This window comes from Adiantum capillus-veneris, chromosome 2, assembly GCF_014529385.1.
Source record: "Adiantum capillus-veneris isolate H3 chromosome 2, ASM1452938v2, whole genome shotgun sequence".
In the NCBI taxonomy this organism is placed as follows: domain Eukaryota; kingdom Viridiplantae; phylum Streptophyta; class Polypodiopsida; order Polypodiales; family Pteridaceae; genus Adiantum; species Adiantum capillus-veneris.
Window position 1 is genome coordinate 89,698,575 of NC_140932.1, and position 26,005 is coordinate 89,724,579.

Below are 26,005 nucleotides of genomic sequence, written 5' to 3' on the forward strand. Positions count from 1 at the left end.
TAGATTTACTTGGGATGCTTCAAGATTGAGCTGACCTTCTTGGAGGAATTCTCATATTAAAATTAGCCTTACCTCACCCTTTGCAAGACAATACTCGACGGGCCATGACTATGTAATGTCGGTCACTTATCTCTCCCTTTTACCCCGAAAAGTTCTAGTTCTCTCACTCTCTCTCTCTCTCTCACACACACACACACACACAGAGGTAGACCCTTATGAGCAACATATTTTCCAACCAAAGAGAAAGATGCTACCTTTTTGATTCTTCCAAATTTGTGTCAGAATTTGTGGGTTCTTTACACTCATATGCATAAGAATGTCTTCAAGACAAGGTTAAAATCTGGTCGGTATTTTGGAATTTCAGAACGTAAATAATCGAGAAACCTGTTTTTTCCCGAAGACCGACTTATAGCTCAAATTTCTCCCCCCCTCGCAGTTGCCACGTACCAAGACAGCAAGCTTGATGCTGCGCTCGTGATTTCCTCCTTCAGTGTAATCTACGTGCTCCTGTTAGCGGTTCTTGGCCTTGACGCCATCGCTACTTCGTGGTAAGCTTATAACTGCATAAGATCCTGTAGTTTTCCGTTGTAGAAAGCAGTTCAATTTTCCTTCTGGTTACTAGGTTTTATGCTATTCACAGCCGACATGGATGAGAGCATCTTTGAAAAGGTTCCTGTCAATTGGAATGCCTTGGATGCACTTGTTCTAGATTATGCAGAAGCTGAACAGCTACTGCTGGAAAGTGATAAGAGTCTAAATGGCTTCGTGCTTCGCTCCACCATAAGCCACATTCGCGGATTGATAGAACACGGTTTTGTCAGTGAAGCTTTGGAGTTGCTTAAGCGACACGCACCTTTGGTTTTACAAGATCAGAGGCTTCTTTTTCGATTGCATAAGCAGGTCAATTTTTTTTTGGTATTGTAAAGTGTCGCAGCCCATAAATCCAGGTTCCTTTCTGCATCTAGTTTGATTTTTTGGGAACAGAAATTTATAGAGCTGCTGCGGACTGGAGGAAGGCAAGCCCAAGACGAAGCAATACAGTGCTCCCGAACTGTTTTGGGACCTTGTGCTTTAACGGCATATCCTGTGAGTTGCTGTACATCTTTGTGGCAAATGTGCATGTTGCTAATAATAAGTTTTTTTCAATAACATGCTTGTGTATTTCTCAATCTAATAAGTTTTGAAATGTGTCATTAGAAATCAAATGAAGAGTAAGTCCACTATTAGTATGTAATGTAAGCATTTATACACAAGCATATGGTGCCTTAATGGCTTCCTAAATATAAACTCTTGACTCTGGCCACCAGCTGTCAGTGATGTTTCAATCTACGAGTTTGCCATTCAAGTGTCCTCCTTACAAGTTCTACTTGCACATTTTGTGAAACAAATTGAAAAAAGGCAATGGTGACCCATTGGACCATCAAGGTGCAAAACATTTGACAAAAATGGTTAAAATGTCCAAGTACATAAAAAAGCCACGGGTGCGCTTATATACAGTTGGAGATATGTCATCATCAGATGGTGGCATTCTATGTTGCCTCTCATGGCTGTATGGCCATAATGGCTTTGCATACGCCTTTTTCAGTCCATTTTGCCCTTTTTTATTAGTTTTTATGATGACGTGTCACATTTTTGAGGGTCCTCATTTTTCTAGACTCTAGGTCACTTATATCAGTATATAATTGACCCTCTGGACCTTAATCTCATTATCTAGTTTTATGAGCAATCCCTTATCTTGTTTGGTCATCCTCTGCCATTCTTCCTCTCACATTGTGTGCCCTCTCGTGTGCTTTTTTCTTGATCCTTCTGTGGTATTATGGCAAGAAGGTTTGAAGACCACTTGGAGACACTATGACACGTAATCAGAAGGGCACCACATGCCAACGGAAAGTAACAATTGGAACAAACTTTAACACTTCAAGCACTTTGACTGAAATAAAATACTTATACTTGAGATGAGACTCAGATTGGTAGAGTTCCACTTCCAGATGCACTGGCCCCCGATCTTGGCACCCCTTGCAAGATTTCTTGATTATTGATCTTTGATACAACTACTTGGAGGAGCACTCATCCCAACAATTTGCCACTACACCAGGGCCAGGTGATCCACTCAAGGCATTAATTTTCAGGCACTTGGTTTTTGCTAGCTTTGAATAACTGATACAAAAACTTAATTGATTAAAAAGTTGATGCCTCAAAAGCATCTAAAAAAGTCAGTGCTTTTCATAATAGTCGCCAGAAAGAGCCACATTATCAATTTTGTACCATCCTGAAAATTCTGGCGTGAATCGTGGCTCCTCTTAGGCTGTGTTTTACGGATGCATATGCTCTCATTTTGATCCTCCTTTCTGGTGCGGCTTGGCCTTGGCATTCTCTTTGTCTTTTTGGTCCAGTGGGTCATGCCACGTCACCAAGTTGTGACATATACTAACGCCCCCTCCCCTCCTCGCTTTTTTTTTGGGAGAAAAGTAATCGTCTCCGATTATATTTACAAAAGAATTCCGATTCTTGGGCGGACGGTGGACTTCATGACATGCTAATGATTGTCCTCGCTAGACAATACACTCTTTGGCATGAATAGTAACATGGGATGGGCAAGAGGGCCGTCCTGGATAGGGGAAAAAACGGCAACCAAAAAATGCTTGAACTTTTAATCTCTTTGAAAGGTCACTTGATCTACTGTGAGAGATAAACACAATGAGCAGATATTTGACGAGAATTTAATCCGTCTTTCACCACACCTTTTATCATCCATATGGCTGTAGTCTTTAGATTATAAGGAGAGATTCAGGAGGTTTGTAGAGATGATGGAGGATAATGGAGAAATTGGAGATGAAGAGTGGATAGAAAGTTGAAACCAAAGAGAGTGAAAATGGATGAAGAGAGCCGAAATGAAAAGAGGGATGGTTGAGATTGAGAAAGTGAAAGATGGAGAGGTTCCTAATTGGAGGTTTAGGGGAGATGGAGATAGAGGGAGCACTTGGAGGTGGAAATAGAGGCCCCAAGCCCCGATTCTAAAATGCTTGAGCCTTGAAGGCAAGAGAACTTGACGGTTCGAGGCAAGAGAGAACTTAAAGCACCTTGCAAGGATCGCATGCTGTAGTACTTGATAATTGCAGCTTGGAAGAGGGAGCCGAATGGGCTTATTTTTAATCTCAAATAAGACCTCAAAGACCCCAAAGGTATGCCCGCTATAGTGCTGCAAAAAAAAGGTCAAAATTAAGAATATTAAAATTGGGGCTTCTTTTCCCCTTTAAAGCTTAGGTTTGACCATCCCCACTTGCCATCCCCTACTGGCTACCCATGCTGCTCGGTACCAGAACCTCATGTTGAAAAGGGGGTGGATGTCACGTGCAGCTTTAACCCTACGTGCATACAGACAAGCTAATGTCACGTGCACATCTAACCCTGTGTGCATGTGGACAAGCTGTACCTACTGCTAGGGATTAGGTTAGCCTAGGAAGTGTTTTGGCACCTATGTGAGCCTGTACGCAGCACGTGCATGTCTAGGCACTAGCTGCATACCCTCTGATTGCACAACCCATTAGCACTAGCATCAGTACCTTGCATCAAGCATAAGCATTTTCACCGCACAGGACCATTTTTCCCAACAGCGCGTGAACAACCTCTTACAAGGCATTTTTATAAGTAAATGACCTTTCATTTTCCTTGTCGTGGGGCTGTAGGGCAGCCTGCTCAACCCAGTTCTTTGCACCTATATATGCTACCCCTTGGGCGCTAGAGATCACCAGAAGAAGCCAGAGAGCAGTAGCACCAAGTAGCACCTACAGTACCAATGGAGCTCTGGCGTTTTTCTCAAGTAGCATTCAACGTTTTTGCATCACTGTTTTTCAGCAGCAGCAGCAGCGTTTTCTCTTTCCATTGGCATTCCGCCGAAGTACCACAATAGATTAGCCACACCCTGGTCGTGGTCGCCTTTTCCATCGCAGCCAAGACAGCGTTTTCAGCTTTCAGCCCTCAGTTCAGCTAGCGTTTTTCAGTTTTCGGCCATCATTGTAGCCGACGACAACAGATCAGAGCATCTCAACATTTAGAACCATTGTACCAGATTTTGTGCAATCTAAAGGAAATACCTCTCTATTGCTAGAGAATGGGGCCCTTGGGGGGGTTTGGGACCCCCTCTGGTGTTGATCTTCTCTCTCTCTCTCTCTCTCTCTCTCTCTCTCTATCACTCAACACTTTCTCTCACAATTTTCTCTTTTGTTTTGGTCTATTTCACAATCTTTCATTAAGTCAAGGAAGGCTCTCCCTTCCCTTCAGTAAAAGGAACCTTCAGACACACTGATCACTCATCCTTAGTATACACTATCATTCACTTCTGCTGCACATTACAGCTAACCCCTACTCCTAGGGTTTAGGACAACCAAGAACACCTTTGTGAGCTTGTGCTTAGAATGTGCATGTCCAGGTGCTTAAGAGTAGTTGCATACCCTCTGATTGCACATGAGCACAATTGGTTTGCTAGGTGTAGGCACTGGGAGGTGTTTCACTACAATTACATTAGTACCAAGCCTGGGAATTATCTGCATACGAAGAACCTCTTATTAGGAGTCTCTCAACTTATTAATAAGTGACATTATAGGCAGCATAATAGAAGTCCTGGGGGTAGACATTTGTACCTATATAGGTGACCTTGGGGGTCACCTCTCCGAGATAAGTCAGTACCAGTACTGCAGGTGCCCATAGCAGCCCTAACACCCTTGCCTTGGTGTCACAAAGTGAGGACGTCGCATGGCCTATAGGATAGAGGCCGGTAAGAAGAGGCCTAAACCCTAGCGAAAGAGGCAGGAGAAGTTTACCAACTTGCAGATTATGGTCGAGTGGCCCAAAAGGGGTTAGGTTTAAAAACCTAACCCATCCCAACTTATGGAACTTGGTCAAGGGTGTAAAACCCCTAAAAATAAACCAAGGAGCCAAAATTGCATAGAGTTGCTGATGTGGCATCGCCGTGCGGACGCTCTACGTTTTTCGCAGACTATAGACGCAGCACCGTCCGGATTTCCGCGTTTTACGGACAGTCCGTGGGGGGCTTGCTTTTGGGCTCCAATGCTTTTGGAACTGCAGCTTTTCATGCAATTGCTTTTGAGTTTGAGAGGAGGAGGACTACCCTTGGAGGTTGTACTTTGAGAAGCATAATAATAAAGAACTACCAAGAAGGGGGAAAGTCTTTGGGGCCAGTGCATCAGCGTGCGGAACTCCACCATGCCGTGTCATCTCTCCTTTTCTCTCTCCCTCTCTATTTTTAGTTCAGTTCAGTTGTTTCGAGTTTCTTTCATGTGTGTGGCTGTAGATCTTCGGTTTGGAGTGTCCAAGTCTATTACAGTGGTATCGGCGATTCTTCGTCTATGAAGGATTTGATCCCTTTTCCCGTAGCGGATTACCACGGCTACTTAGGTTGGAAATCCACATCCGAAGCAGGTAGCAAATCCAAGGGTACGCTTTGAGTTTTACCCTAGTTTATCTTTGCCTTCAAACAGCTCGGAGACTTCCTCTTCCTCCGACTCTAGTGAGGAGGACGTGAAGCACTATAAGCTCAGAAGGACACGGAAGAGCAAGAAGAGTAGATTTCGGAAAGGATCCCGAAAGCACAAAAAGTATTTTGACATCTGACGAGGATACCTCGTCCTCCGACAGTCCGGATGAGTCAATGTTTGGCACAAGGTGGAGACGAGGCTACAGATTGAGTTAGTTTGATCAACTTGAACAAAAGGGTGGGAAGACCAAGGATTTTAAAGAGGGTGGGCAAGTACTTAAATTTGACACCTTTACAAGATATAAGGACACCCACAAAGCTCTTGCCTTCATTCAACAGTTTGACATTGTTTTCTCGAAAGGGCGCTTTTCCGAACACTCAAAAGTACGACGAGCGTGTTCCTATGTGAAAGGCAACGCGAATTTGCGGCTTGACTTGGAATTGCGCCAAAGGAAATGGGGCCATCCGCAGAGGCAGTTCTAGGGGCACTAGGAAGGGGTGTTGCCATGGGTGGTTGGGATCCGCCTTGCTATGCCGTCTCTCTCTCTCTCTCTCTCTCTCTCTCTCTCCTTCATTGTGTTCAATTCAATTTCTCTTTTCAAGTAAAGTGAAGTAACCTTGTGTTTGTGCGGAGTTCTAGATCGTTGCTAAATCCTTAAACAATTCCGCTGCACTTGACAACATGATTTTTCGAGAGTACCGGTCATTTGTGGGTACCTTTTTTGACGACATCATCGTATTCTCTGAAAGTGAGGAAGAGCACAGACACCATCTCTTACATCATCGTATTCTCTTAAAGTGAGGTAGAGCATAGACACCATCTCTTACAGGTTTTCACGCATTACGACAACATAGATTGGTGGTTAATGGGAAAAGGAGCGAGTTTTTCTTGCTAGAGAGACAATTTTTGGGGCACTTTGTCTCTTTGGAGGGTGTAAAGATTGACCCGGCCAAGGTCGAAACTATTAGAGACTGGCCAGATTTGAAGAATGTACATGAAGTTCGCAGCTTTTTGGGCTTATGTTCGTACTATAGGTGGTTCATTTGAAAGTATGTGGAGATTGCTTGTCCATTACACATTTCGACTCAGAAAGCGGTTCCTTTTGCTAGGACCATCAGAAATTACTGCAAGGCTTAGTTGACAATTGGGCCAGTGTTGATTCTATTAGATTTGCAGAAACACTTTGAAGTCTAGTGCGATGCATGTGGATGCAGTATAGGGGTGGTCTAAATGCAGGAGGGCCATGTTGTAGCTTATGAGGGTAGAATGTTCTCGCGAATAGATAGGGTCGTGTAGATCTATGAGAAGGAGCTATTGACAATCATCCATGCTCTTACTCAGTAGCGCCATTTTCTACTTGGAGTAGATTTTATAGTGCACCAATCACAAGAGCTTGAGATACTTTTTGTCCCAAAAGCAACTTTCGGTTAAGCAGATGTGATGGGCAAACATTTTGTCGCAGTTTCATTTTCAAATCGTCCATGTTAAGGGAAAGAAGAACTTGGTGGCAGATGCATTGTCTCGAAAACCACAGATACCGGCTATTTTGGCGATCCACCATCAAAACTTCGAGGATATGGTTGATTGTTGTGCCACAGATCTAGATTTTACAGACATATTTGAATGGTTGCAGAGTGGGGAGAGACTTGCAGGCCATGCTCTAAAGGAAGGATATATAATGTGAAGACCATGTTGTGTGTTACTCAAGGGTTGAAGAACAAGGTTCCGAGAGAATGTCCTAGTCCACCTTTTACTGGGTATCCAGGCATTGACACCACCTTGAAAGGTGTGGAGAAATATTTCTATTGGCCAAGGCTCAGAAGAATGTGGACGAGTTTGTTCGCATTTGTTTGGTGGATTGGCACAAGGCACCAGGTCTCCTACAACCTTTACCCATTCCAAGGCTTGAAAAGGATGTGGACGAGTTTGTTCGCAGTTGTTTGGTGGATTGGCACAAGGCACCAGGTCTCCTACAACCTTTACCCATTCCTAGCCGACCTTGGGAGAGTATAGCAATGGACTTCATTTTTGATCTTCTGAAGACTTAGAGTGGGGACATGATGGCATTTGGACGATCATCATTCAATTCAATAAATAGACACACTTCATTCCGCTAAAGAAAACAATTAAAATCGACCGTTTGGCTAACCTGTTTGTCTCGCAGATTTTCAAATTACATGGTATGCCTGAATCTTTAGTCTTAGATCGAGATTCCTGATTTACGAGTTTGTTTTGGAGTGCAATCTGGGAGAATATAGGCACATGGCTTAAATTCTCGTCCTTGTTTCACCCACAGACATATGGGCAGTTGGAGATAGCCAATTTAGTGGTCTTGGACTTGGTTAAAGTCATACATCTCTAATGAGAAGACTCTATGGGAGAAGTTTTTGCCCTTGGTGGAGTTTACTTATAATAACACAATTCATATGTCTACAAGGAAGGCACCATTTTAGATTATTGAGGGTGTGAGGAAGGTTCCACCTATTTTTGGCACCAAAGCTAAGATTTTTGTAGTAGAATTGTATACAGAGGATCTGGACACTGCTTTTGCCAAGGTATGTGAGGCTTTGGAGAAGTCTCAAGCATGGCATAAGAAGGCAACAGACAATCATCGACGTGACTTGCAATCGAAGGAAGATGATTGGGTGCTACTCCGGTTTGAGAAGGCACATTTATCAAAACGGAAGGGTAAGGAGATGCTTTTTCCAAAGCTAAGTATACGATACTATGGACCTTTCCAGATACAAGAAAAGATAAATGATGTATATGTCACAAAGTCATGACATGGCATGACAACCTGGACAAATTGCAGTGAAAAATGAAAGACTATAAGTTATAAGTTGTAACCAACTTATGGTACCCTGTCCGAAGGGGCCAAAGGGACAAAGGAAAAATTAAATTGCGCGAGTAATGTTGACATGGCAAAGCTATACGGACTGACTGCGAATCGCGTTGACATACACGTGGCAGATCGTACGGAAATTCTGCGTTTTGCGTTGGGAAATTTAATCGTGATTTTGTAATCTCTTACGTAGATAAGTGCTCTAATAACTTTGTTGGTACGTGCAAAAAGTTCTACTTAGAATGCTTGTTAGGTGAAGTGAACTCTCAGACTTACAATGGTTGTGATCTTTTGATGCAAGAGGTTATCTTGAAACATCAAAACTTTGTAAGTCTTTTGGTTTCAAGTGCCAACCTAAATTACCATTTTTATATACCGTTTGGAAGCTCCACAAGAACCCTATAAAGTTTAGATTTATAGCTGCTTCTTGTAACACCTCTTTGACCGAGGTTTCCAAATGGCCTAGTTATTGTTTCAAAGCCATTTTACGTAGCGTAAATGAATTGTGGAAAAATATGCTAGAGGAAATAGACGTACCTACCGATTCAAGTTGGATTTTAAATGATTCAGTAGGTGTGATTCCTGCTATAAAGTTTTTGATCTCTTCAAGAAGCCTTAAGGAGAAATCTTCTCCTTTATGTCTCCAAACTTTTGACTTTACAATGCTATATACGAAGCCAAATTTGGAGGACCTTAAATTCAGAGTAAGGTCTCTTTTTTCAAAAGTTTTTGCATACAAGCTTGAGAAGGATAGGTACAAGGCATTGCTAGTAGAAAAGTCAGCCTTGAACTTTGACTTCTTATGGTTAGAAAGTAAGAATGTAGATGTAGACAACGGAAGAAAGAGATTCACCAGGATTGTAGATGACATTGACATCATATCTTAGTTAGATTTTCTTTTGGACAATTTATATATAACCGTCGGTGACTCTCTTTTCAAGCAAACAATTGGTATCCCTATGGGCACAATTGTGCTGTTTTTCTTGTTAATTTCTATCTTTTTACTTATGAGTTTGATTTTATGGAGCGTCTTGTCCTTGCTAACACTTGCCCAATATTTTTGTACAAGTTATGCAATGTAAGATGCTTTGTAGATGATCTTTTTGTTCCTGATGTTCCTTCTTTTCAAGATTTTATGTACTTGAATTCAAGTTGTGTAGGTGGAGGAATTTATCCTAAGGAGTTTTGTGAACTTAACTGTACCACAAATGTGATTTTTTAGACCTTATGATTTTTCAGACTCCCTTGGGATTAGAAGTAGATATTTATGATAAACTCCTTGAACCAGAATATACCCATCTAAATATCATATGTATGCCTCACATTTCTTCGAACATTTCTCTTTTAGCTAAGTACGGTGTCATTTGCTCTCAATTATTTAGAATTTCTCGTTTTTGTTCTAGTAAATCTGCTTTTATTGTTCAATCATGTCATCTTATTTCTAGTCTTGGATGCCTTCACCTTCACAAATTTTGCATCAATCATAAGCCTACGTACATCTTGTATACATCTCTCATCCACAAAATTAGCCAACATGATGACGTAGTAGGCAAATCGAGTGGCAGCCGGCTTACCAATTCTTTCTTGCTAACCGTTTGAAACAATGCCAAGACAGAGGACTTCCTTCTAACAAATGTCACAATTTTTGTTGCATCATCAAGAATCTTTGCAATCCAAGGAAGCTTCCCAATATGCTCAAACAAGAGGTCCAAGCAATGGCATGCACATCTCGTGAAAAAATGTGCTTCCATTTCTCTTCAATCATTTGCTCAACGCCAACACAATTACTTGCATTATCCATGCATACCTACACAACATTGGAGGGTCCTACCTCAAGAATCACATCCTTGAGGTGCTTGAAAATAAACTCTGACGTCTTTATCTCACCAGATGTGTCCATAGATTTCAAAAACACAGAGCCATGTATAGAGAATGCAAGAAAGTTAATGATAGGCCTGCGTCTATTGTCAGACCATCCATCACATTGTGCATCCATGTTTCTTCCATTTATCGCGCACACCCATGATCTCATGACCAATGCATTTGACCTCATCATTCAACTCCGTGGTGTGCAAAGCATTGTACGAGGGAGGCGCATAAGATGGACCAACTTGTCCTATTGCCTTGACCATTTCCAAGAAGAAAGGACTCCTCACTTTACATTCAGGAATGTCCTCTGCATAAAAAACCTGCACAAGGCTTGGTCTACTTGCTTGCGTGCTCGCAAGCGAAATGGACTTGCCAAAGGCCCTTGTACAACCTTCCTCTTCTTGCTTGAGGATCCCATATTTGATTTGGAAGCACCACTGGCACTTACATGTGCACATTGAGCCTGAGGCATCTCCTTGAGATTGCGAGGCATCACCTCCCAAATCATTCACCAAAGCATCTACATGTGCATTTGGGTCCTTCCCATCACCGGCTGCATCTGTATGTAATCTTAAGACAATCTCTTTAACGGCATCTGACACTTTCTCATATGGGCCTACACCACGGCCAGAGATGGACAACAAATGTGTGCGAATACGATAGGGACCTCTGTCTCAAGTATGCCCACAATAGATATATTTATATGTCCATTGTCCTTTCTTTTGAGCCTTCAATTTTTCCACGTATTGCCACTTAGGGTGCTTGGTTCGACCCATCTGCAAACCTTGATACACAGCAGCCCACAGGGTGATGCCGTACGGCGTGAAGGTAGGTAGGGCGCAACTTTCAAGGGCTCAAGCCCACTGGCCACAACGGGTCAAGGGGGACTTGCTTGTATAGAAAATAAGTGCAATTATTTGCAGAAATCGGGCGAGCAGGCTTTCACTTAGGCAAAATGCGCAATTCATCCAAAATGCCTTTTCGTTAAAATTTCCCCTGCCCACGTCCAAAAAGCTCAATTGGACGTCCTCCATACGCAGGTGCGTCCGGAAGCTTCGTTGTCCAATCCAACGCGTGAGAAAAAAACTATGATCTGGTGCAGATGGGACTACACAAGAGGGGAGTCACTCCACTCCTATGTCATAGATTACCCAAATGGAATAAAGTCACTGATTTTCCTTTGGATTTCAGGGATACTGATGAGTTGACAGTATTCTGTTGGATGACTTTACGAAAGTTCTTTGAAATGGGAATTCTTGGAAATGATTCTGATTTTTGAGTGCTCACTCATGTGATTGTGTTTGAGTGCAGGTTTGAAAGACAAAATGATTGCAACATTTTGGTCTTGAGATTCTATGGACGTGATCGCAATAAGAATTAGTTAATCCGACATCAGTGAGGTCCTATGTGGATCTAGTTGCGATTGCTAAACACGTTGCCACGAATCATGGTCCTAGATCTCGATGGATTCTATATTATGTGATTTGGTTTGAATGTAATTTGATTTGAATGTGATTTGATGTTCAGTGACTGTTGTCTTTGTGCAAGTGTTGAATTTGTGTCGTCTAGTGCGTCGATACTTAGAGTCAATGTCTACTGAACTAGTTTTTGGTTTATGTTTGATTTTGCAGGCGTAATGAGGGCGATTATAATTCTTTCAAGAGGGGGATATGTCACAAAGTGATGATGTGGCATGACAACCTGAACAAATTGCAATGAAAAATGAAAGACTATAAGTTATAAGTTGTAACCAACTTATGGTACCCCGTCCGAAGGGGCCAAAGGGACAAAGGGAAAATTAAATTGCATGAGTAATTTTGACGTGGCAAAGCTGTACGGACTACCTGCGAATTGCGCTGACATGCTGATGTGGCAGATTGTACGAAAATTCCGCATTTTGCGATGGCGACGCCACGTGGCAAGCTATATGGGTTTCCGTGATTGCATTGGCTGTTTTTTGACCAGATGCTTTTGGGATTGACTGCTTCTGAAGTGATTGCGTTTGGGGCTTTGCTTTTAGGGCATCCCTTGTAAGAATAAAAGAGCCGTTGGGACCTCACTTTGCAAAGCATTTGGACGTAGAGTCTGAGAGCAGAGGTTCCTCGGGAGTTGTACTTTGCAATGATTAATGATAAAGAAGTACCAAAAGGGACTCTAGACTCTGGGGCCAATACCTTTGGGCATGGAACTACGTCGTACGTCTCGACTCTCTCTTTCTTTCTCTCTCTCTTTGAAAAGTTCAGTGATCTTGAAGTTTCTATTTGTGTGTTGCTATTGATTTCTCGCTTGGAGTGTCCAAGCCTGTTACACTTCCAGTATCCTTAATATTGAAGGTACTTGATACTTGAAAGATTCACGATGGATTTCATGTGAGTCTATTGAGACCTTGCAAAGCTGAAGTGCCAGTGGATAGGGAGCCAGATGAGCAACCGGAAGTGGAAGAGACAGAGGAAATCCTCATTCTTGAGTAGGTCCTGGCTCACAAGGAAAGGAACATGAAAGGCAAGTTGACACGTCTGTATTTGGTAGTTCAAGAATTATCCGGCTCTTGATGCCAAGTGGATGGAGAAGGATGACTTAGCTGATATTCCTCACATAATAGAGCTTTTCCTTAAAAGCTTTTGGTTTAGCACTGACTATTCCAAGAGTTACCGATGAATCAACAGGTTGAATCTGGTGCGGTGCGGACTGCACGAGGGGAGTTACTCGGCTCCTTTGTCACATGTTACCTCGATGGAATAAAGTCATTGATTTTTTGTGAGATTTCAGGGATATTGACAGGTTGACAGTATTTTGCTGAATGACTTTATGTAAAGAAGTACTTTAAGTAGGAAGTACTTTAATTGAATCTGTTACATGTGCTCTCTCATGTGTGTAGTGTTTGAGTGCATGTCTGAAAGGCGAAATGACTGTAGCATTTTGTCTTGTTCACCTTAGGGGTGATGTGAATGTGAGTAACGAGATTTAGTAGATCAAGATATCCGTGAAAAGATCAACGTGGTTTGGATGTGATTGCTAAATATTAAATAAGTTACAATGATCATGATTCCCATCTAAGCTTGCGATGGGGATAGTGATGTGAATGTGATGTGAATATTCAGTGATTGTTGTCTTCGTGCAAGTGCTAGATATATGTGGTCTAGTACGCCACGTAATTAGAGTCAATATCTGCTGAACTAGTTTTTGTCCTATGTCTGTTTTGTAGGTGTATTGAGGGCGATTACAATTCTTTCAAGAGGGGGTATGTCACAAAGTGATGATGTGGCATGGCCTAAAGGCATAGAAACAGGGGACCCGGGGACGTGGCCCTCTTTGGCAGGGACGGAACGGGGGACACGTGACGGGACGGGGGGATGGGACGTGCAGATGTCCCTCACAAGGGTGCGCAGGGGGGACGCGTCCTGGGACGGGCGTCCCCGGTGACAGTTGCAGATGGGATGCGGGCAGGAGGCGCCTGGGCGGCAATTTTCAAATTTTGAAATTCAAAAAAGGGGCCGTTTAAGGCTGTTTCACTTGGGGGGCTCTCTCTTTAAGAGGCCCAAGGAGAAGCCACTTTCAAGAAAACTTGCCCATTGCCCAAGCCTTGAAATTTGAGGCTTGCCCAATGCCCCTTGACTCTTGAGGCTTTGAGCCTTGCAAGTAACCCTCCCCTCTCCAGTCTCTCCTTCCCCTGTCTCTTTTCCATCTCTCCTCTCCTCCAAGTCGAGACTTTGAAGTTTGGAGCCTCGATTCCTTGAAGCCTACCCCTCTCTCCTCTTCGGATCTCCGAGCTTTCTCTAATATCTATCATCTATGGCATCTCAAGGTGGGTCCGGAGCTTCTCTAAGCCCTCCTCCTCCCTCCGGCCCCGCCGTCGCTTCTCAACCCCCTTCCTCCGCCAACTTCACATGGACATGGTGGAATGAGGTGATTGCTCCCAAGTCCGATGTTGGAGGTGGAAGCAAGCCATGGAAGTGCCGCCGTTGTGGCTACGAACGCAACGGTTCTGTGAGGAAGATGTGTTCCCACTTCCTTCACAAAAAAGGGCATCAAGTTCAATTTTGCTCGCAAACCGTCTTGGATGAAGAGAAGCAAGAGCTCCTACACCTTGAGAAAACTCTTGAGGATATCAAAGAGGCAAAAAGAATCGCAACAAGCGTCGCACGGTGAATCCGAGGGAGATGGCCATGGAGGCTTTCATCATAGCATCGGCATCATTTTGTGCATCAACTAGCACCGACGACGACCGTCTACCTCCACCCTCTACCAATCCTTCGTCGTCTTTGCCTCATTCTTGTCCACCCAAGCGGCAAGCAACTCTTGGAGAGAGTTGGAAACTGGCCTTGAAAGAGGAGGTAGATGTGGCCGTGGCAAGATTTTTCTACCACGACCATATTGCTTTCAATGTGACACGATAAGTTCTATAGACTATAACCTATAAGGCTTAAGCTTTAATCTTTAGTATGTACAATGTACATCACTAATGTACACTTTTTTTTGGACAATAGGTCTCCTTATTTTAAAGAAATGGCACGGAAGATCGGAGAGTTTGGATCCACATATGTGCCTCCGTCTTTGGAGAGCTTGCACACCACTCTTCTTGATAGGGAGAAGATGGTTGTGGAGGCGGCATGTGCATCCACAACGGCTTCATGGAAGAAGAATGGGGTATCCCTCATTGTGGATGGGTGGAGTGATACCCATCGTCGCTCCATTCATGGTGTGGTGGCATATTCTCGGGGGAAGATGTATTTCATTGACTCCCATGATGTATCAAGGACTGGGAAGAGTGCGCAAGTACTTGCATCGGGTGGGCGCTTACGATTGAGAAGGTGGGAAAGCATGATGTCATTGCCATCGTCACCGATGGAGAAAATAGCAACGTGCTACTGGAGCCATCATCGAATCCCTTTATCCAAAAACCACGGTTATATATTGCATGGCTCATTGCCTCAATAATCTTCCCAAAGATATAGGCGCCTTGGAATGGATTTCCCTCGTCATTGAGCATGTGAGTACAATGGTGACTTTTGTCAACAATCATGAAAAGGTAACCATTAAGTGTTAATCTCATTTCATTCGAATCTAATTTCATCCGAATCTAATTTCAATATGGAATGCCAATTTTCATTTTTAATGTTGAATTTTCTAAATAGGTGAGAGTTGAATTTTCAAAGAGGTCAAAGCTAGCTCTCCTCAAATACTCGAAGACTCGCTTCGCCTTGAACTTCATTATGCTCCATCGCTTGCGTGTGTGTAGTCGGGCATTGAGGGGACTCTTCATTAGTGATGGGTTCTTGGCAATGCTCGAGGCAAAAAGTGTCAATGGAGTGGCATGCCGAGCACGGGCTGACATGCCGGAATGGTGGGAGGAAGTGAAGACAATCTCCAAAATGGTGAAGCCTATCATCCACCTCTTGCGCGTGTTGGATTCCATGAAACCTTGCATCGGCAAGATATACGATGCCATGGACACCATGGTTGCCTCTCTTGAAAAACTTGTGACCGACCCCGTTAGGTAGTCACGAGTCACTTTTCCCTAAGCTTTACAAGTTTACTCTCTTGAGTTTGTTGTGAATCTTGATTTAAGCCTTGTGCATGTGCCATGTACTATGTATACTGTAGGTACGAGGAGATCCAAGAATTGTGTGTCATGGTGGAATGCTTACCATTCTCCTCTTCATGTGACGGCTTATATAGTGGATCCACGATTTCAACAAGGGAACCAATGGAAGGATAGAGGTGATGAATGGTTGGCAAACCATCCTTGCGAGCCTTGTGCCCAACCCAGAGGAAAGACCAAGATTCGGAGGCAAATCAATGTTTACAGGATTGAAAGGGAGAAATTTGTCACATGCGTGATGCACAACAAGCTTGCTTTGAGATGGGGAGTGCTCTTTGGTGGGAGGAGTTTGGGGCAGGATTGAGCGATGTACAGGATTTTGCTATTCGCATTTTCAGCCAAGCATGCACTACGAGTTGCTTGGAGCAACTTTGGAGTGTGTATGCTTATGTTGGCTCAAAGAAGAGGAATCGTCTTGATGTGCAAAGAGCCAAGGATCTCATATATGTCTCATCAAATTTGAAGATGCTTTCCAAATCAGATCAAAGTGATATTTTGCGGAGTCGACGCTTGTAGAGGATGATCCTATCCCAGAGACAGAGATAGGTTCAGAGAGAGAGATTGAGACAATACCACTTGAGGATGATCTTTTGGAGCAAATGGACTTTGGCCAACATGAACATGTAGACCTCTTGAGTCTTGACTCTTGAGTCCTTCCCTTTTTGAGTCATCTTTTGTATTTTTGTCATTTGACAGTGTCTCATATATGCTAAACTCTACTTATCCACTCTTCACTTGTACATCTTTACTTTTTGTCCTTTGAGTAGGATGATTGATCACCACATCAATCTGCGCAGTGTCGCGCACGCCCTTACCGCATGCTATATTTTGGTATTATGTAATATGAGTGCAAAACCCACTTTTTCTTTGCAATCTTGTGCTCTTAGTGTTGTCTAGTATATGTCAAGTATTAAATCTGCAAAGATCAAGTGTTTTTTAACACGTGTCCCTTGGCGTGTCCCTCGTCCCCTGTTTGGCCACGTCCCTATCCGCGGGGCCCATCACATCCCGGAGACCCATCCCCGTTGTCACCAGGAGGTGTATTTTTCCTGTTGCCTTCCGTAAATAAGTATTAGATATATTTATTTTATTTTTACTTGTTTGTCCCAAAACCCTTGAAAAGGTGCAAGTGGACATTGCATGGCCAGTGTGAAACGGCTACAGCCAAATGGGTTTCTCACATCGGGGATCTAGGTCGGTCAGACAGGGACTGCCCGGGCCAGTTAGCACTGAATTCTGATGAGTATGGAAGCTCGTGTGCGCCAAACTGGAATTTGGGCCACTCGTCAAGTCACTGCAACTTTATAAGTTGAAAGGGGCCAGTAAATTAACCCACATTGTAGATGGTGGTCAAATGGTAGTCTTCAATGATGGTTAGGAGACCGATAGGGACGCCAGGGACGCCATGGAAGTATCTCCTAAAATTTAGGGAACAGCTATTTTTGACCAGAAAATGTGTTCGCGTCATTAGCTCTGGAATGAAAAGAGGAACATTTTATTGCTCTGCTGCCAAGTCAACTGACGCACCAGTTGAGATATTTTTAGCAGGGAAAGCCCAAACTCGGAAACTGGGCGACGTGTCAGCCTGTGAGCGATTCTGCCACTCTGGGAGGCAAAAACGAGCTGCATATCAACAAAGGGGGCGCCATTTTCAGCCTCAGGTGGATTGTAGCAGGTACAGAAGCTATGGGATGCTTACCTTGCCCTCTATGCACAGTATGGTGACGGGAGTGATGCCCCGCACGCTAGATATTGCTCTCTTTCTCCCCTACGTACAGTATGTTATGCCCCACTAGTGGGCTTCTCATTTGACCTATGTACAGTTCTGGGGGTTTATGCGCGTTTGCCAAGGCAAGAGCCTTCTGAACAGGAACCGGATTAGCTAATTGCTAATCCCCCACAGTTACGCACAGTTCCATCACGAAAGATTGCGAGTTTGGAGAGTTTTCTTGCGTGAAAACTCGTCCAATTCACAGGGGAACTGTCCCATTGCGTGCGGGAGCCCTTGGGACACGCGTAGGCGTGTTCGCTCCGCTAAAAACGATCCGAAACAGGGAATTACAGCCTGCTGTGTTTTTCTGCAGGTTTAGGGTTTCGCACCTAAATTGCAAGGGAACATCGGGGGAGCCTCGTGAGAGCCTTGGGATGCGTGTACAGTCTTTTGGGCTCCCGGCAGTGAAAAACAGAGAATTACAGCCCCCTGAATTTCTGTGACAGCTCACCAGAAAGCTTCCAGATATCGAGGGAATCCGTCCTAGACAGGTGTTTTTGAGCTATAGGGGTTTTTGCGCCGTTATGCTGTCGAAATCCGGTCGAAAACCTGCGTTTTCAGCCCTCGCCAGGTTTGGACAGCTTTGTGAAAGCTTGTGCTAAGTGGTCGGATCGTCTACCTTAATTTGAATAAAGAAATACCGAAAGGGGCGCCAATCTTTGGGGCCTATAGGGTGTCGGTCTCGTGTGTGCAGTGACATTCTAGTCACTGGACGCAACTGTGTTCTCTTCCCTTCTCAGTGCTCTGTGTAAAGTTAACAGGTAATTGAAATAGTACCGCCCTCTACGTTGTACGGGCCGGTTATACCCGTCCACCATGTGACTATTCTTAAAGGACAGAGGCCAAATAGAAGGGGCCTAAACCCTAGCAAAAGAGGCAGAAGAAGTTTACCAATTTTCAGATTATGGTTGAGTAACCCAGAAGGGGCTAGGTTTAAAAACCTAACCCATCCCAACTTATGGAACTTGGCCAAGGGGCCTAAACCCCTTAAAAACAAAGCAAGGAGCCAAAATTGTGTAGAGCTGCTGATGTGGCATCGTTGTACGGACGCTCTGTGCTTTGCGTTGATTGTTGAAATGGCACGATATGGATTTCCGTGTTTTACGGACAGCCCATGGGGTGCTTGTTTTTGGCACCAGATGCTTTGGAATTGCAACTTTTGATGTGACTGCTTTTGAGCTTGGCCAAGGGCCTTTATAAGCGCGCCAAGTGCCTCACTTCTGCTCAGATTTTCGTGTGAGCGTTGAGAGGAGGACCCTCGGGCGTTGTTCTTTGAGAAGCATAATAATAAAGAAATACCGAGAAGGGGTGCCAGTCTTTGGGGCGAGTGTGTCTTTTTGCGGAAGTCCACCGTGTCGTGTTGTCTCTCCTCTTCTCTCCCCCTCTCTATTTTCAGTTGAGTTCAGTTGTTTTTGGTTTCTCTCACGTGTGTTGCTGTAGATCTTCTGCTTGGAGTGTCCAACTCTATTACACTTAGCCTGGAGTTTTTGCCAACAGTACCATGCCATAATGTTTTTCAGCCATCAGCCCATCGTCAGCTTCAGCAGCAAAATCAGCCCAGCGTTTTCAGATTTCAGCCCTAGCTTGGTCGTCAATTTGCAGATCCAAGTCAAATCAGCCCAGCGTTTTCAGTTTTCAGCCCTTAGCCTTGTAGATCTAAGCACCTACAACAAGATCCCGTCAACGTCCCATCATCTAGGACCATTGTATCAGCATTTGTACAATCTGAAGCAAATACCTCTCTAGCGATAGAGAGGGGGGGTCCTTGGAGGGGTTTGGGACTCCATTTGATTTTAGTCTTCTTTTTCTCTCTATCACTCATAGAACCTTCACTCAGAATATCATTCTCTCTTTTCTCTCTGGTCTTTGCACATCTCTCATGAAGTAAAAGGAACTCTCTCATTCAATGAAAGGAACCTTGAGTACTCTCTGAGCACTCATCCAAAGCATTCACCATAAATCACTTCCGTTGCACATTACAGATGATCTGTCTAGTCATCTCATTCTCGCAGAACACTAGCTTTACCAATTTATCTCATCCAAAACGGAACTTTTCATGTGCTAGAGTGAAATTTCTAGGAAGCATGTTTCACAGATGCAACACAATGCCATGATACACTAGAGTGAAATTTCTAGGAAGTATACTTCACCGGTGCAACACAATGCCATGACGCCCATAAGAGAGTGCAAACCTGTCCCTCACTGGTATTGACAAGCTCACAAAAGGGCATAAGAATGACCAAATCTGTAGGGCCACACTACCATCGGTGAAGAGAGAACATGGAGGCATTCTTTAAAATTTACTCCAACAGATGCATGGCAATATGCACCTAGTCTGCTGCATGCCGGATGAACAAAAGTTTATCGCAGCCATAACTGAATCTTTCATCCTTGGATGGTAAAGAAAAAAAATCAAAGAACATCTTTTGCTCCTAAAGGAAAGAGACCCTGTTGTGTGATCCATTAACCACAGACTGGTACAAAGGTGCAACTAAATCATCAACCTACTACCCCTCTTTGAAGATGGACCGAAACTCCACGTCTGCTTGTAGAAGACAAGGCTGGAACACCATATCGGCCTCCTTAGATTCCTCAAATAAATCCGTCGATGACTCCAAGATAAATGTGCAATCACAAAAGACACAGCCAATCAGCCAATCCAGAAAAACACAGCCTTAGTAACCTGCTCTACAAATGTTGAAGAAGATCCCACTACGGTCCAAACATTTCTCTCCGAAGAAGAAAGCAGGGAAAAAATGGCTCCCTCTCTAGATCCAAAAGCCGTATGCTTGCTCCCTTGTGGGAAGGCACAACAATGTAACTCCATCTGGAAAAAGCGAAGCTATCCATCAATGCTCGACATCTTCAATCCTTCAGGGGGTTCCCCTCGGTGAAGTGAAGTCGGGGTAATCAAGGGTAGAAGACGGGGAAGTAGTAGACGAGGGTTCATAGCCTCTTGCATACCCAAATCAGCCCCGAACAGGAGAAAAACCAGGAAACAACAACAAGCATCTTCTTTCTCAATCAAGTCCAATACTGCAACGGATCAGCCTACATCGAGCATCCAAGGTGGTTGAGACACCAAGGCTTTGATACCATGCCAGAATAGGCAATAGAAGATGCAATGAAGACACGGATTGGCCTTCGATTAGGTGGACACTTGGACTCCAATCTGACTCGACTCCAAAAAGATCATCTGACACTAGAGAGCACCTGCAATGCCACATATATATGCAAGGCAACTATGGGGAAGAGAGATCACTGAGGTGTACAAAGAGAAAGGCGAGAGAGAGAGAGAGAGAGAGAGAGAGAGAGAGAGAGAGAGAGAGAGAGAGAGAGAGAGAGAGAGAGAGAGAGAGAGAGAGAGAGAGAGATATGAAATGAAGTGAAATGTTGTAATATTAACATGTTCAAAAGGCCAAAATGACCTATGAGACCAAACGATTACATGTGGTGAATCTAATACCAAGTCTAGGTACAAAAAGTACAAAGAATTGAAAAGAAATAGTGGGTAGGGGTGGGGTGAAAGCTGATACAAAGGGAATACAAAGGGTGAGTTGATACAATGGAGCTCTCTGACAGTCGAGGCATCATATACATATACACAAGTATCCAAAAGGCTATAGAGATTCAATGTCCTCCAAGGTAGGCACTCTGTCGGGATGGCTCTTGTGTCGCGCCAGTATGGTATGGATCCTCTGTCACAATTTGCGTCGATGTCGAGAGGCCCCCCTCATCCGGGGCGATGGGACCGCCCCAACTCTGTCGCCTGATCAAGCCTCTGGTGCCTCTGGTGTTGTTATGCTGTTGGGGCTGCTCGGATTCCTCTGTCTGTGACTGAAAGAAATCTGTAATTTTCCGCTGTTGCTGGATCTCTCTCGTTGTGTCCCTCATCAAGAGGTCCTGTCTGTGTTTGCGAATCTTCAGTAAGTATAATCCGAGGCATCCCTGATCTTGGTATCTCATGACTCTAGAAAGTGGCCCAAAACCCTCTCTGAATAGACAGTGAAAGCGGCCTCGTATTTCATAGTATGCTGGGCAGTGACATATGTAATGTAGCTCTGTCTCTGGCTCTATTTGGCACACCTGACAAATCTTGGAGTCAGCGGGTACTCCTCTAAATCTGCCTGTCTCGATCTCGTATCTGACCAATAGCACATCGTATCCCGTGGGATAGATGAGTGTCCATGTATCCTGGCCTGATCACAAAACCATTCTCCGTGAGTTGGAGAATTTGCTCTCTATAGAAAGTCATCTTCGTACCTAGCTCATGTGCAGGTTGTATCCATGTCCTCTTCGTATCCAGCTGAATCAAGTCGTGTCTGATGAGCTTGGTAATCTCTGCCCTAGTGAGGGAGATGGAGGGTGCATCCAAAGAGTATTGAAATGAGGGTAGCCGATCCATACTAAAGCCATGTAACTGAAACCAAGATGCCATCTCTGCATACCAACATGATCTATTTCCCTGCAATGCCAGCTGTCGCGAAGACTAGTGCTAATCGAGCATATCTGTCTGTAGGGAGAGCCCAAGTGCTATGCATAAATGAAACTGAGAGAGAGAGAGAGAGAGAGAGAGAGAGAGAGAGAGAGAGAGAGAGAGAGAGAGAGAGAGAGAGAGAGAGAGAGAGAGAGAGAGAGAGAGAGAGAGAGAGAGAGAGAGAGAGAGAGAGAGAGAGAGAGAGAGAGAGAGAGAGAGAGAGAGAGAGAGATTGACATATGATGCCACCTCTCCGCACCTTGTCCTTCCCGGCACTCGATGGGAGGCCATCAGAGTAGTTGGCTCCCGCGGGAAGCGTCGTCGTGTTGACCCTCGTTTCGCTTCTGCTAATGCTGCACTTTGGAGGCTTTGGGTGTGGGAGGGTCGTGCCCTATCTCAACTTTATTGGGACCCAGGAGAGTGGCATTGGCCTCACTCTGACCCCACCGGTGCACCTGTATCCTTCTTTGAGTACACTGTCAGGATTGGACGGTTAGCATTGATGAGAGAGCAGCCAGAGCAGCCCACTCGTATGCGTTTCTAGTTACATTCAGGCCTCTCCCATGCCTATCTGCAGCAGTTTTGGTCCGCCATCTGGGATTTACATGCGGCTCGTCGTATTTCTTTTTTCATGTGGATGATTGCACATGCGTGACTTCCAGTTGGGACTTGGCTAGCTACTATGGGTCATGATCCGTTATGTACTCGCTGTCCTTTGCGACTACTTGAGTCACCTGCACACTGTCTTTGGTCATGCTCAGCTTCCCATGTAGTGTGGCTTGCAGTTTGCTTTCTACTTAGCAGAGCAGGCGTTCAACATGGATTTCTTACTTGGGGATCTGTCTCATGGTTGATGCCGATGCCCGGCCCCCATCTTTTCTACGAGGGCTCAGACACAGATCCAGCCTTTATGCTTACCTCGACTGGTTATCGGCGAGGGACTTTGGCTATGCTACCACAGATTGCTTGGCAGGGGGATTCTCAGACACGTGATGAAGTTTTTTCAGTCATCACTAGTATTACACTATGGAATGTTTGGAGAGCTCGTTATCTTCACATTCTAAGTGCGGCTCCACAGCTCCTTCAGGATACCCTCACTACCATTTGGCTGGACATCATTCACACCCTGATTTGGTAGTGGGATTCTTCCTCAGGTACATCTCGAGCAGCCGAGGCTCGCCGATTTGCCTTCCTTCGGCGTTGGGCACGATCCCCACTCTTCTTCACACTTACAGGTGGCCAGGTTACGTGGCATTATGCCTCTCCTCGGTGGTTTCTCCTCCACTTGTCACACCGACCACCATGAGATTGTTCTAGTCGAGTTGTCACTATAGTGGCTCTCCTCCTTACATTCAGCTTGTACACCCCACGTGATAGGCTATTTTGGCATCCGCTAGGGATTATATTGTACTCAGTAATATACAACCTTGACTTTTTCCAAAAAGAGAGAGAGAGAGAGAGAGAGAGAGAGAGAGAGAGAGAGAGAGAGAGAGAGAGAGAGAGAGAGAGAGAGAGAAATGAAATGTTATATTAATGTCTTCAAAAGGCCAAAGTGACCTATGAGACCAGAAAGTTACAATGCGGTGTATCTGATACAAAGTCAGATTAACAAAATAAATTAACCTAGGATAACAAAATATAAATACTGCGGGATCCTAAACTAAGCAGTACAATGTGAAGACAATATGGGAGGGGAGTAGAGATCCATGTTCATCTGAACTCTGGACGACGAAAGAGTATGGCTTGAATCCTTTGCCGTAGCCTCCTTCGAAATTGTGTAGCTCCTCTCCTCCCTCGGGGTCGTCTAGATCTCCCTAGCTCCAATGCTCGGTCTATGAGAATGCCAGTAGTGCGGGTAGACCTCTCCACCGTCGCTGGTTGCTCCTCTGTCTGTTCTTCTGGGTGTACAGTATCTAGTGTAAAGAAATCTGTGATCTGTCTCTGGGGATGTCTCTCTTCACCTCTCCTCAGTAAGGTTCCTCTATGCTTGTGTAACTCAAGTAGATAAAGCCCAAGACATCTTTGATCCTCATAACTCATGACCCTAGATAGAGGCCCAAAACCTTCTCTGAATAGACAGTGAAAACGACCTCGTATCTCATGGTACACTGTGCAATGACATATGTAATGTACTTCTTTCTCTGGCTCTACGCCTCCACCCACCCTGGCCTATAGAAGGTCCCCAAACCTGCACCCCATATAACATAGTAGAGGCTACCAAAGTATCAAAGAGCCATAACTTTGTCCTAGGTTCCTGGAACTGAACTTGTGAACACATCCTCTCCATTCCTCCCAGAGCCGCACCGGCTCTAGTTAGTCTAGTCTCTGCTGCTCTTCTCAAAGAAAATCTCGGCCCTGTGAAGACTACCCCCAGGTAAGTGTATGCATCTGTATACTCCACCATCTCCTGACCATATTTGAAGGTAGGTACTGATCTCCTGACCCATTGCGGTGTGGTGTTAAACACCATAACCTTTGTTTTGCCTAGGTTTACACCCAGGCCACTATCCTTTGCAAAACTGCGTAGTGTGTCCAGATGTCGTTGCATACCTTCTGGTGAGTCAGATATCAGTACAATATCGTCAGCATAAAGCAACAATGGGATCCACGTCCCTGCCAGCTGGGCACCCCTATCACCCTTTCTGTCAATGTAATCAGACACCTCATCCACATACATAGCGAATAGAGTAGGAGACAATGGGCAACCTTGTTTCACTCCAATAGTAGAGTGAACTAAATCAGATACCCCTTCTGGAGTGCGTACATGTCCCACCACTGATTTGTTCAAAGCCATTATCCCCCAAATTACCTCTATGGGCACCCCCATCTCTTGCAGTCTGCGCATCAATCGAGCCCTTGGTACCATGTCAAATGCTTTGCAAAAATCCACAAAGCTACAATAGATCCGTCTCCCATGTGCTCTGCCCTCCTCAATGATGGCCTTGAGTGTCAGAATATGATCAAGAGTGGAGAAACCCCTCCTGAAGCCGGCCTGACCCTTTGCTCGTACACCCTCTCCCTCTGCCCAGCTACTCAGGTGTTGCTCCAGAATAGATGCATACAATCGTGCCAATGTGTGTCCAACCATAATAGTGCGGTAATTCCCAGGCTCTGTAGGGTCACCAGCCTTGAAGATGGGCACAATATTAGACAACCTCCAGGTCTCAGGTAATCCCTCACACATGGCACGATTGAACAACACTACGAGAACCTCCATGAGCATATCCTTGGCATGTATAAAGTGCTCCGCTACTAGACCGTCATGATCATATGCCTTCCCGGTCCTCATCCCGTCGATGGCCCTTCGTACCATCTCAGGCGTAAAGAAAGTGCTTGTAGTTGGGCAAGGCTTGGTAGGGTCTGGAAGGGGTTCCTGTCCCGGAACCGTATATAATGATGTCGCATATTGGCCCCACACATCAGGTGAAGTAATCACTGGGGGAGGAGAGTGCTCATGGAAGAGTCGCCATGCCTCTCCAGAGTCCCTACTCAAGAACATCTGATATAAGTCTCGCTCCATCTGAGCTAGGTAAGCTCTCTTCTTCCGTCGCACAAGGCATCGGAAAGCAATCTGAGACTGTTTGTAAGTGATGACTCCTAACAGAAGATCCCTCTGAAGCTGTGCCCTCATCTCTCTGCATTCCTCATCATACCAACTGTTCTGGGGCATGCTCCCAGCATGTCGTCTCTTACCCGGCTGAGTGTGTGGATATGCCACTGATGCAGCCCCATGCAGTGTCTTAGTCAGTATATTGGTGCACTCCTCCACTGATAGGCCTGTACCATTTCTGCCATCTGTGCCTTCCAATAGACGGTCCCAGATCTCCTCTGTATAAACGAAATGAGTCTCTGGTGTAAATGTATAGCGGGTGTGTGGCCTGGCTCCTGGTGTCTTGGTTGTACTATACTGAAATTTAATGGACAGTGTCAATAGGGCATGATCTACTGC

General features: G+C 44.7%; 1 protein-coding gene across 2 annotated transcripts in view; it reads left to right on the forward strand.

The window, feature by feature from the left end:
* The first annotated feature begins 371 nt into the window (after nucleotides 1–371).
* The window catches only part of LOC147463160 (uncharacterized), a 127,105-nt gene continuing 101,471 nt past the window's right edge, over nucleotides 372–26,005 (forward strand). Inside the window, exons 1-3 of one of the 2 annotated variants that reach the window (XM_086487524.1) lie at nucleotides 372–548; nucleotides 623–900; nucleotides 985–1,086. In XM_086487524.1, the coding sequence (XP_086343650.1) occupies nucleotides 628–900; nucleotides 985–1,086 (375 nt within the window). In that variant the 5' untranslated portion in view covers nucleotides 372–548; nucleotides 623–627. The remainder of the gene's footprint in view (nucleotides 549–622; nucleotides 901–984; nucleotides 1,087–26,005) is intronic. The other variant, XM_086487532.1, reaches the window with a different exon arrangement.